This window comes from Salmo salar, chromosome 11 (assembly GCF_965601325.2).
Source record: "Salmo salar chromosome 11, fSalSal1, whole genome shotgun sequence".
Classification (NCBI taxonomy): Eukaryota; Metazoa; Chordata; class Actinopteri; order Salmoniformes; family Salmonidae; genus Salmo; species Salmo salar.
The window spans coordinates 4,881,831-4,894,910 of record NC_138301.1 but is presented as its reverse complement, the minus strand read 5'-3'; the positions used below and the strand labels follow the sequence as shown (position 1 = coordinate 4,894,910).

Genomic DNA, 13,080 nt, shown 5'->3' with positions numbered 1-13,080 from the left:
GAGCAGATGGGCTACTTTCATCTTAGCACAGCAGTTTCTGCAGTGTTACTAATGGAACCCAATGCTTCTTAAAATCAATGTTAATGTTTTAAAATCCACTAAAGAAATGATAAACTATGTATACTACATGACCAAAAGTCTGGACACCTGCACTAGGCAGTCCCCTTCTGTAAGCTTGTGTGGCCTACCACTTCGCGGCTGAGCCATTGTTTCTCCTTGCACTTACAGTTGACCGGGAAGCTCTAGAAGGGCAGAAATTCAACAAACTGACTTGTTGCCACGTTGAAAGTCACTGAGCTCTTCAGTAAGGCCTTTCTACTACCAGTGTTTGTCTATGAAGTTGGCATGGCTGTGTGCTCGATTTTATACACCTGTCAGCAACGGGTGTGGTGTAGCCGAAATAGCTGAATCCACTAATTTGAAGGGGTGTCCACATACATTTGCAAATATACTAAGCTATATGGAAGGTTAAGGTTATACCAAGGATCATTTAACTATTTGGTTTTACATTTTAAGATCCCTTGAAGTCAAAAAAAAATATCAAAAACAAATTACATTTGGTCATAAGCCCATACAAACGCATTGAATAACAGATTCACTACATAGTATAACTGATCGTCCCCCAAACAATCTAAAGGACGTTTTTTCTGAAGAGTCTGTCCAATATCAGAGATATAAGAAAGATCAGGAAACATTTATTTGTATTGAATGTACAGTATTTAACTGCTTAGTTTTTGGCAGTAAACAGTCTCCATACACAGTATACGTTACGTCCATTCATTTCTTTCAACTGGTACCGGGGGGACGAGTCTCACCTTTCCATATTAGTGTGTAGCCCAAACTGTTCGGACACTACAGACAGAAGTTGGCAGATCGGCTGTACCAACTTCAGACAAGTACCAAGACGCTTGTGGTGGTCGTACATCAAAACAGAGAACATGATCGTGTTTGTGAGAGTCTCATCTTTCCATATAGGGGTCATAATAGGCCAAACCGTTCGGACACGACAAACGATTTTGTGAGAAGACCGATATTCAGGATGTCTGATGGTCTGACTAACACTGCTCTAGCTCTGTCACCTTTAAACACAGATGCGTAAGTGCGGCAATTGTTATCTCTAGCTTAAACTGAAAAAAGTGTATTATGTTAATTAGATTTCCACGGGGCCGCGGAAATCGACTCTATGGGGTTTTAAACATAAAATAGAAGGGCTAAGCTTCTTCACTAAACTTCCCCCGTTGTTTGGATCTACTGTGAAGCTTGAGATGTTTCAGTGTATTTGGCACAGCATCAATATCTACAATGCGTATTACATAATAAGAGAAGGGTTGAGATACAGAACTCTTCTGTTTTGTACCAGCTCCCTGGCGGGTACCTGCCTGAGAGAACAGCTAACCTAGAAAGCATGCATACGTTCTGAAAACATTGGCATCATCGAAAACAGAATTGCACAGTTGTATAAATATGGGCAGCTAACAACCTTTTCCAATGCCATGCCAATCAATATACAGTACCAGTCAAAATGTTGGACACAAAAACTCATTCAAGGGTATTTCTTTATTTTTATTATTTTCTACATTGTAGAATAATAGTGAAGACATCAAAACTATGAAATAACACATTTGGAATCATGTAGTAACTAAAAAAAAAGTGTTAAACAAAACAAAATATATTTTATATTTGAGATTCTTCAAAGTAGCCAACCTTTGCCTTGATGACAGCTTTGCACACTCTTGGCATTCCCTCAACCAGCTTCATGAGTTAGTCCCCTGGAATGCATTTCAATTAACAGGTGTGCCTTGTTAACTTCTTTGGGAAAGGGGGCAGTATTTTCAAGGCCGGATAAAAAACGTACCTGATTTAATCTGGATACTACTCCTGCCCAGAAACTAGAATATGCATATTATAAATAAGTAGATTTGGATAGAAAACACTCCAAAGTTTCTAAAACTGTTTGAATGGTGTCTGTGAGTATAACAGAACTCATATGGCAGGCCAAAACCTGAGAAGATTCCATACAGGAAGTGCCCTGTCTGACAATTTGTTGTCCTTCTGTTGCATCTCTATCAAAAATACAGCATCTGTGCTGTAACGTGACATTTTCTAAGGCTTCCATTGGCTCTCTAAAGCCACCAGAAAGTGGAATGGGGTGTCTGCTGTCTCTGGGCGAAGAACAGCAGCAGAATTTGTGAGTGGTCAGCCTGGGGACAGTGACACTGGAGATGCGCGGTCACGAGACTACTCCATTTTTTTCTTTCAGCCTTTGAATGAATACAACGTTGCCCGGTTGGAATATTATCGCTATTTTACGAGAAAAATAGCATAAAAATTGATTTTAAACAGCGTTTGACATGCTTCTAAGTACGGTAATGGAATATTTTGACATTTTTTTGTCACGAAATGCGCTCGCGCGTCACCCTTCGGATAGTGACCTGAACGCACGAACAAAACGGAGCTATTTGAATATAACTATTGATTATTTGGAACCAAAACAACATTTGTTGTTGAAGTAGAAGTCCTGGGAGTGCATTCTGACGAAGAACAGCAAAGGTAATCCAATTTTTCTAATAGTAATTCTGAGTTTAGGTTGTCCCAAACTTGGTGGGTGTCAAAATAGCTAGCCGTGATGGCCGAGCTATGTACTCAGAATATTGCAAAATGTGCTTCGCCGAAAAGCTATTTTAAAATCTGACACCGCGATTGCATAAAGGAGTTCTGTATCTATAATTCTTAAAATAATTGTTATGTATTTTGTGAACGTTTATCATGAGTAATTTAGTAAATTCACCGGAAGTTTGCGGTGGGTATGCTAGTTCTGAACGTCACATGCTAATGTAAAAAGCTGTTTTTTGATATAAATATGAACTTGATTGAACAAAACATGCATGTATTGTATAACATCATGTCCTAGGAGTGTCATCTGATGAAGATCATCAAAGGTTAGTGCTGCATTTAGCTGTGGTTTGGGTTTTTGTGACATATATGCTTGCTTTGAAAATGGCTTTGTGATAATTATTTGGGCTGGGTACTCTCCTGACATAATCTAATGTTTTGCTTTCGCTGTAAAGCCTTTTTGAAATCGGACAATGTGGTTAGATTAACGAGAGTCTTATCTTTAAAATGGTGTAAAATAGTTGATTGTTTGAGAAAATTGAATTGTGATATTTTAGTTGGTTTTGTATTTCGCGCCGTGCGATGCCATTGGCTGTTGGCTAGGGGTTCCGCAGGCGGAACGGGGTTCCTCTAGCGGAACGTCTGTCCTCAACAGGTTAAAAGTTAATTTGTGGAATTTCTTTCCTTCTTAATGTGTTTCAGCCAATCAATTGTGTTGTGACAAGGTAAGGGTAGTATACAGAAGATAGCCCTATTTGGTAAAAGACCAAGTCCATATTATGACAAGAACCGCTCAAATAAGCAAAGAGAAACAGTTCATCATTACTTTAAAACATGAAGATCAGTCAATCCGCTAAATATCAAGAACTTTTCAAGTTTTGACTGGTACTGTACATAATGTTTTTTGCCAAATATGTTGGCCAAACAAATGCTTGCTATCTGCGAAACTTCCCACTGTTTTCCCAGTGTCCGGATCTACTAAACACTGAGACACTAGGAGAAGCTAAAGATAATATTCAGCACATCTTACAAACTGAGAGAAGTTGAATACCTGCTCCAGGGAGAGGACCTGATGTTTGTGCTGCTCGTCAGTGGCCTGGCTCTGGTTGAGCACCCTCTCCCTCTCCTCCTCCAGCCTGAGGATCTTCTCCCTCAGGCGGCTCTGCTCCAAGTCCAGGTCCCTGATAGTGGCCTCGTGGCTCATATGGGTGGCCTGTAGCGAGCCTATCTGACCTGGAGGCACACATGCAAAACAAGCAGATGGTGAGGGTGTGAAGGGCAATGGCAGAAAGGCAATTTAAATGGGCAATGCTTTCATATCAGACACTGAACATCTGTTCTGTCAGAATATTCAAGTGGGATGAACACTCAGCCAGCACTCAAAAGTCCATGAAGTGCCCTTGTGGTTAAAATCTCACTGTAAAGTGCTAAGTTAGCTTAAAAGTAAAATAAAATAATGAATTTTTTCCAACAATATCTTACTGCTTTTATTGCATGAGTTATTCATATAACTGCAAAGGGAAGTACAAAATGAGGAACACTTGGCACTGAGGGAGAATATAAAAGGATGATCAAACTAGCCTCGAATAACCCTCATTAATCTGCAAAACAATTTTTTCTCAAAAAGGTAAAAGCACATAGCCCTACTTCAATAAAAAAAATTTTTTTATCTCTCTTTTAAAAAAAAAAAAAACATACATACATAGGCCTAATTCTCTTTGGTAAAATTTTTTTTTTAAAAGATACGTTCTCTTATCTGACCAGACAAGCTTAGCCCTATTCGCAGGAGATGAGTTTAATGGGGGAGATGGGCTTAGGTAATTATGTACACCAGCACAAATCACCACATCCGTAATTTAAATCCCATCTGAATCTGCCATGTCGGTCATTTTTAGATAGCAGGAGAGTCATAATTCTAAACGAAAAAAACAACTCCAAGGTCCTCTGATAAAAGGTCCTCTAAAATTGATTAAATCGTTTTTTCCCCCTCATCAATCTCCACACAATACCCCATTAAGACAAAGCAAAAACAGGCTTTTAGATTTTTTGCAAACTGAAAAAAAAGCACATTTACATAAGTATTCAGACCGTTTACTCAGTACTTTTTGGGTTTCTCCCATTCTTCTCTGCAGATCCTCTGAAGCTCTATCAGGTTGGATGGCGAGCGTCGCTGCAAAGCTATTTTCGAGTCTCTCAAAAGATGTTCGATCGGGTTCAAGTCCGGGCTCTGGTTGGGCCATTCAAGGATATTTAGAGACTTGTCCCAAAGCCACTCCTGCATTGTCTTGGCTGTGTGCTTAGGGTTGTTGTCCTGTTGGAAGGTGAACCATTGCCCCAGTCTGAGGTCCTGAGCACTCTGGAGCAGGATTTCATCAAGGATCTCTCTGTACTTTGCTCCGTTCATCTTTCCCTCGATCCTGACTAGTCTCCCAGTCCCTGAAAAACATCCCCACAGCATGATGCTGCCACCACCATGCTTCACCGTAGGGATGGTTCCAGGTTTCCTCCAGACGTGACGCTTGGCATTCAGGCCTAAAAGTTCAAACTTGGTTTCATCAGACCAGACATTCTTGTTTCACATGGTCTGACAGTGCTTTAGGTGCCTTTTGGCAAACTCCAAGCGGGCTGTCATGTGCCTTTTACTGAGTGGCGGCTTCCGTCTGGCCACTCTACCATAAAAACCTGATTGGTGGAGTGCTGCAGAGATGGGAGAACCTTCCAGATGGACAACCATCTCCACAGAGGAACTCTGGTCACTCTGATAGAGCTCCATCGGGTTCTTGGTCACCTCCCTGACCAAGGCCCTTCTCCCCCGATTGCTCAGTTTGGCCGGGTGGCCAGCTCAAGAAAGAGTCTTGCTGGTTCCAAACTTCTTCCATTTAAGAATGATGGAGGCCACTGTGTTCTTGGGGACCTTCAATACCGCAGACATTTTTTGCTACCCTTCCCCAGAATCTGTGCCTCCACACAATCCTGTCTCAGAGCTCTATGGACTAATGCAACACTTGCTGTTAATAGATTGCAAAGCAGCATTCCAACTGTGCTAAACTTAAATAACAAGTTCAAGTTCTCATCCATAGCCTAAAAACACATCTCCAGTGACCCAAGTTATATACTGTTCTCTCTGCTACCGCACGGCAAATGGTACCGGAGCGCCAAGTCTAGATCCAAAAGGCTCCTTAACAGCTTCTATCCCCAAGTCATAAGACTGCTGAACAACTAATAAAATGGCCACCCAGACTATTTACATTGATCCCCCCCCCTCTTTTTGTTTTTACACTGCTGCTACTCGCTGTTTATTATCTATGCATAGTCACTTTACCCCTACCTACATGTAGAAATTACCTCGACTATCCTGTACCCCCGCACATTGACTCAGTACCAGTACCCCCTATACATAGCCTCATTATTGTTATTTTATTGTGTTACTTTTTATTTTAAAAATGACTTTAGTTTATTGGTAAATATTTTCTTAACTCTTCTTGAACTGCACTGTTGGTTAAGGGCTTGTAAATAAGCATTTCACGGTAAGGTTGTATTTGGCGCATGTGACAAATACAATTTGATTTGAAGTGCAAGTGCTCTGTTTAGCTCACATCTGCAGGCTGGGGGGCAATTAGGATGTCTACCTCGGATCGCTGAAATAATGATTATGATCACACTTTCTCAATTCAAATAGACAAAGATGGTTTTGTATGGTTTAGAAACTTGGGAGCCAAGCTTGAGTTATCAGTGTAGACTTATCGCCAGGACATGTTCAAATATCTTCACGCCTGGAATAAAAAAATCTCCAGGCAATTTATTGAAAAAAATATAGAATTACAAAAGGGGCAGTTTGGAAAAAATGAATCCCGTACAAATCGTCTTCTGGAATAACAGACATTTTGGGGGTAATAATTAGTCCTGTGCGAATATGGAAAACAATAAGCACACAAAAAAAAACTGTGTGTTTTTTCTTTAATAGGCCTACCCCTCTTTCATCAAAAAAGAACATGTTCTCTTATCTGGCCAGACAACCTTATATTTCACTCTCACCCCATATACCAGGAAAACGTAGTTACAAACCTACAGGCAGCATCCCGCCAATTACTAATACATATTGAACATATTTAAAACAATTCAAAATACCAGAGATTAGTATTCTCTATCCAAACTCTCAAGCTAAATGGAGGTTTAATATCTCACTGGCTTTGTGGAGGATCTCAGTAGCCTGCTGCTGCACTCGATCTCGGCTCCCCTCCAGCTCATACTCCGTGTCCTTCAGCTGCATCACCCAGATCTCCCCATCTTGGATGGCTTCCTCCAGCTGCTTGTGCAAGTTCTGAGATATCAGGTCAAGGAACAGCAACAAGAACGCATTAAAACTGTAGTTTAGATTTTTAGTACTGTAGTTTAGTTTGTAGCCCCTTTTTTCAAATCTCGACTTTCAGGTCAAAAGTATTGCTGATTTTCATCCTTCCCATATAAATCAGTGATTATTTCACAGCTGGTAAATTGAAGATCTGGCCAATCAGTGACATGAATCAATCAACAAACTACCAGGGATAAAAGAGAACCATCAGTACTCCGGACTCCAGATAGAGCTGCATTCCCGCGGATCCCGCAGGCCCAGACAGTCATCATTGCGGCACAATCTGCATTTTTCATGCTGCAGGCAGGAGCTGGTGGTCAGACCGATCTAAACTCATTATTCGATGCTTGAAGTTCAGTACCCTACTCTCCTCTCCTAGTCGGGCATGCGAGATCAAGTGTGCCTATATGCGTGGTCTCAATTAAATAGAGTACGCTATATGCATGGGTGGAGAAGCACAGGGCAGTTTAGTTCATTCCAAGGAAATTAACCTCTTATATATGATTTGGCTATAGTTTATTACATTGTCTGGAAATAAATATTGATAATCCATTTATTTGTCTCTGCCTGCAAATCCTGCCGCTTCTACGTGTAGGCATTTATAAACATGTACAATGAAACATACCGGAAACATACACAAACAGGGTTGCAGACACAAAAGGCACACATGAATATGCATGAGAATTTTACCTTAATGGTGCCCTCTGCATTGGTGAGGGAAGCCTGCAGCCTGTTGGTCTTGTCCCTGCTTTCTCTCGCCTCCTCCTGCGCCCTCTGCAGCTCAGCCCGGAGCTTTCCCAGTGTCCTCTGCAGCACTCCCTCCTGCACCTGGAACTCCTTCCTCAGCTCCACCTCCGTCCTCTTCCAGGCCAGCAGTTTCTCGGCGGTCAGCTGCTGTGTGCGCCTCATGGCTTCCAGTTCGCGTTCGTAGTAGCCCTGAGCCTTGGTGAGCTTGGCTTCGTATTCCTCCACCAGATGTACTTTGCCCTTGGTCAGCTCCTCCACTCGCTCCATGAGGGCCTCCACCTCAGCCCTGTGCAGCTCAGCCAGCTTCTCCTGATCCACGGTGGAGTTGGCGCTCTGGTTCTGCTGGCTGTGGAGCAGCTCCTGGACCTCTTGCCGGTGGGTGGCGCGTAGTTCGTCAATTGCCCTCCGCTTGTCCTGCTCGAACTGGGCCTGCGCCTGGCCAAAGGAGCGCAGCTTCTCCTCAAAGTCGCGGCGCATCTCCTCCACCTCTCGTGACATGGAGACCACGCGCTGCGTGTGTTGCGCCTCAGTACACAGCTGCGAGTCCTCCATGCGCTGACGGTACATTTCAAACTCAGCCAGTGCCTGCCGCTTCATGTGCTCGTGCAGCTCCACCGACTCCTCCAACGATTGCAGATGGCGCTTCAGGTCAACCTCGTCGACCATCTTGCTCTTATACTGCATGATCTTGTCATGCGTCTCTGTCACAATGTGCTGCACTTCGTCCTCGTGGGCCTCCCGCAGTGACTCCATCTCGTCCTCATGCTCGTCGTTTTTCGTGTTGAGGGCATAGATAACCTAGAGCAAAAAGACAAGGAAGAGGAAAATGATGAGGATTGACAGGATTAGTGAGGATATAGTTAAGGATCCTCACAGCGTCAAAAATATTATAATGAATATCTAATCAGTTAGTAAATAGATGACGCATAACTAACAAATTAGGAAATTGTTCATTAAAAGCAAAAGCTTTAGATACATTAGGTAGTTCTGGTGGAATTGGAATTGTTAGATTACATGTTAGATATTGCTGCACTGTTGGAACTAGAAGCACAAGCATTTCGCTACACTCGCAATAACATCTGCATGTGACCAATAAAATTTGATTTACAACAATGAACACACCCTCGTCTCTGCCTGTTTACCTCGTCTAAGATGTTGCTGGTGTGTGCAACATTCCTCAGATGCACAACTTAAACTTGACAATAGTTTTACCAGACATACACTACATAACCAAAAGTATTTAGACACCTGATCGTCGAACATCTCATTCCAGAATCATGGGCATTAATAGGCAGTTGGTCACCCCTTTGCTGCTATACCAGCCTCCAATTTTCTGGGAAGGCTTTCCACTAGATGTTGGAACATTGCTGTGGGGACTTGCTTCAGCCACAAGAGCATTAGTGAGGTCGGGCGCTGATGTTGGGTGATTAGGCCTGGCTCTCAGTCGACATTCCAATTCATCCCAATGGTGTTTGATTGGGTTGAGGAACCCAACCTCACCAAGATCAGTACCCAACCTCACTAATGAGCAGGTGTCCAAATACTTTAGTTTATGTAGTGTGTCTGGTAAAACTAGTGTCAAGTTTTTGAATACAAGCCAAATATGGAAAGACTAGGAAAAGATTATTCCCCTGTTTCAGCAGCTAAAGCAGTTGGAGTGGAGGGTTTCCACAATAACCAAACCCAACTTCTCTATTATGTAATATCTCAATGGTCAGTACTAACAAGGAAGCATGATTTTTCAGATGGCGTCATTTGTATTCTTTCTGCAGAACAGTAAGGGATATAATTATCTGTACTGATTACCGTCACCAGGGTGGTATTTACAACACCAAACAAAAGAAAATGTACGGAAAATGGGAGGGACTACATGAACTTGTTCTTGTTTCAAAACGTTTTCTGTTCCAAAATGGTTTGTTGTGAACTAATGAATATGGCAATGCCCTTCCTCTATACAACCACAGAATGTCATATAACGTATACCCACCGGCACTAGTTGTATAGCATCAGAACAATTGTCCTCATGATGCATTTAGAGAATTTGATCAGTAAAGATTGAGGACATGAAATTATATATTGTTACATAAATGTTTGCTTTAGTTGAATGCTTAGTCATAAAGGCTACACAACATTATTTTAACAATGAAACAGAAAACAGCCGTGATAGCTGGTGTCAACTTGCCAAAGTCAGTCATGACATATGGGTATGAGGATGTGCGGAGGAGGATACACCTCTTAATCCTTTCTACGCTGGCTCAGGACATTCCCACTAGCCAAGCAAGCAGCTTGTTGGTGGGTGCTGCATCAAAAAACACTGTAAAGGGGTTACCAGGAATTTGACAGTAGTTTACAGGCAGCAAGTCTGTATTTCATATTACAGTACACTTACTGTAATATAAATACAGTATCAAAACAAGTACTGTGTAATGACAGCCAGTACAATACTGTAAAATGTACTGTATTATACTGTAAAAAAAAGTTAATGCTTTCGGAATGAAGGAATGAAAAAAATGAATGAATAAATGAATGAAATTTGTTGAGGGGAGGGGTTTATATTTCATAGTATTTTACTGTGCCGTAAATTCCGGACTATAAGTCGCAACTTTTTTACCACGCTTTGAACCTCGCAGCTTAAACAATGACGCAGCTAATATATGGATTTTTCCAGCTTTCCATTTTTTTTTCCAAAAAAAAAACACATTCTGTGATGTGCTCAGTTTTTTGGCGGCATGAAGCTTTCATTAGCCCAATGAAATTGCCGAACGGGTTAAGGTCAAACAACTTTTTGGTTTAAAAAAGACACGGAGAAATGCATATGATGCAGCTTTCAAGCTGAAGGCGATTGATCTGGCTGTTGGAAAAGGAAATAGAGCTGCTGCACGGGAGCTTGGTCTTAATGAGTCGATGATAAGGCGTTGGAAACAGCAGCGTGAGGAATTGACTCAGTGCAAAAAGACAACTAAAGCTGACTAATCATTTTTTATTACAAGCCATGTTTCGTTAAAGCCTATTTATTTTTGTTACAAGCCATGTTTCGTTAAAGCCTGTGTAAAGTTAATTTGTTTCAATGTACCGGTAGGCACCTGCGGCTTATAGACATGTGCGGCTTATTTATGTTTAAAAAAATAATTAAAAAATGTAATTCAGTGGGTGCGGCTTATATTCAGGTGCGCTTAATAGTCCGGAAATTAAAAGGGATTGGTGCAAGCAGTTTGGTTGGCTGCTAGGTAAAGTGTTATAAAAATATTCTGTAATGTTTGTTATCACTTGCACTTCTAGAGGCCTTAACAAACGCTTCCAAACAAGCAGCAACTACTGGGCAAAACAGACCAAAAGGACATGGCAAAATGCTAAACCATTTAAGGTTTAAGTCTTGCTGCCACTCCAATCTGTCCCCTACACAATTTAAATTGATGGAGAACTATAATCACATAGCAGTTAAATTGGTATAGCATTCTCACTCACAGGTGTAACAAATATAGCCTCTTACAAGGCACACCCTAAAATATTTTTATGAGCCAGAAACAACAATACCATGCACCCACTAGTGGTGCTCCAAAAAAATACAGTAAGGTACTGTATTCTGTGGGGTTGAATTACAGTACCATTCAAAATACAGCAAGCATTTTCCCAGCCACAAAATGTTCCAATAATACACCATAATTTACAGTATGCTGCAGTAAAACATTTCAGGGTATTTTACTTTTGATAATACAAAAAATGACTGCATAATTCACAATTTTCATTACAATGAAGATACCAATAATGACCAATATTTACACCAAATATTCTCCTGTTTTTACAGTACTTCAAGTAGGTATTAGACTCAAAAGTTCTGTATATATGATGGAATTCCATATCGGTCTGTACTATGTGAAAATCTTTACAGTGTCTTCAGAAAGTATTTACACCCCTCAACTTTTTTTTTTTACATATTTTGTTATACAAAGTGTGATTAAACTTTATTTCACTGTCATTTTTTGTCAACAATCGACACAATACTCTAATGTCAAAGTGGGGGAAACAAGCATACTCATAACATGATGCAGCCACCACTATGCTTGAAAATATGAAGAGTGGTACTCAGTGATGTGTTGTGTATGCCCGAAATGTTGTTAAACTACTCAGTTTTCTCCTATCACACCCATTTAACTCTGCAACTGTTTTAAAATCAATATTGGTCTCATGGTGAAATCCCTGAGAGGTTTCCTCCCTTTCCAGCAACTAAGTTAGGAAGGACTCAAGTAATTTTAGCTTTTCATGTTTAATTAATGTTTTTTCTAGTCTATAAACAAATTTTCCCTTTGACATTATGGGGTAGTGTGTAGATCAGTTACACAAAATCTCCATTTAATCAATTTTAAATTCAGGCTATAACACAACACATTTTGAAAAGTGTAAATACTTTGAAGGCTAGTAACAGAAAATCTCAATTCAAAAGTAATATACTGTCAGTTAAATGTTTTTTATGGCCTTCTGTAGCTGACATTGAATGACTATATAAACAATACAGTATATAATAACATACCATCTTTCAGGAATTATGTAAAACAATACATTTCCTGCTGTTCACAAATGTATCAGGCCTCAACAGAATTGCAGTATTCCTAGGTGGCACAATAACATTGAATTGTATATTTCCTTAGCGATGAGTGACCACTCCAACAGGGGCATTTAAATGCTTTTCTTCAGCATCAGAGTGTGATTTCCACTATAACAACGTAGCTTTTACTAAATTATTCTAATCATATCACAAAGACACTAGCCTAGGTGAATTTATAATGAATTACATAATTTCCATTGCCAGCAGGACAAATAAATGCATTGGCCTGTACTGTGACAGTTTGCAAGAAAACGTGCGCATCAACAAACCTTTGTCAGCTGTGCTATTTTCTTACTCATTTTCAGATGCAGGTCTTGAGTATATTCCATCGTTAAACCTGCTTCGTAAAACATGTTCGACGAATTATATTTCCCTGTACTAGTAATAATACATGGATTGCCAGACGCGGTATTGTACGGTTGCTGCCAACCCGTTCCAGTCGCCATCTTCAGACACACGCTACTGTCACGACGGTCCAGCCAGAAAACGGTTCAAGTGAACCAGGTTAACTAATGTTTAGTAGTGGTTGTAGCATTCTCTTTTGCTGTTTACCGGTGTGATAGTAGTCGCAACCGCAGAATAGGGGTATACCTAGTGCAGATTGCAAAGAGCGCCAGATGGTCGTCGCTGCAGACCGCGGAACGGGGCGAGGTTAAATGTGGGCCGGGTTAACATTTACCCCGGCCCGTCACAGCTGTTGTCATTGGTCAAACGATCGTCTTCGTCACCATAACGGAATAACACGACGGCATGCCCTGCTAGGGTG

The 13,080-nt window shown here is 41.0% G+C and overlaps 1 protein-coding gene across 2 annotated transcripts in view; it reads right to left on the bottom strand.

Annotated features, from left to right (window-relative positions):
• The window catches only part of fam184aa (family with sequence similarity 184 member Aa), an 85,519-nt gene extending 72,563 nt beyond the window's left edge, over positions 1–12,956 (bottom strand). Inside the window, exons 1-4 of one of the 2 annotated variants that reach the window (XM_014126183.3) lie at positions 12,584–12,956; positions 7,655–8,509; positions 6,799–6,934; positions 3,665–3,846 (exon numbers count right to left, since the gene is read on the bottom strand). In XM_014126183.3, coding sequence (XP_013981658.1) covers positions 3,665–3,846; positions 6,799–6,934; positions 7,655–8,509; positions 12,584–12,760 — 1,350 coding nt within the window. In that variant the 5' untranslated portion in view covers positions 12,761–12,956. The remainder of the gene's footprint in view (positions 1–3,664; positions 3,847–6,798; positions 6,935–7,654; positions 8,510–12,583) is intronic. The other variant, XM_014126184.3, reaches the window with a different exon arrangement.
• Positions 12,957–13,080: the final 124 nt, after the last annotated feature.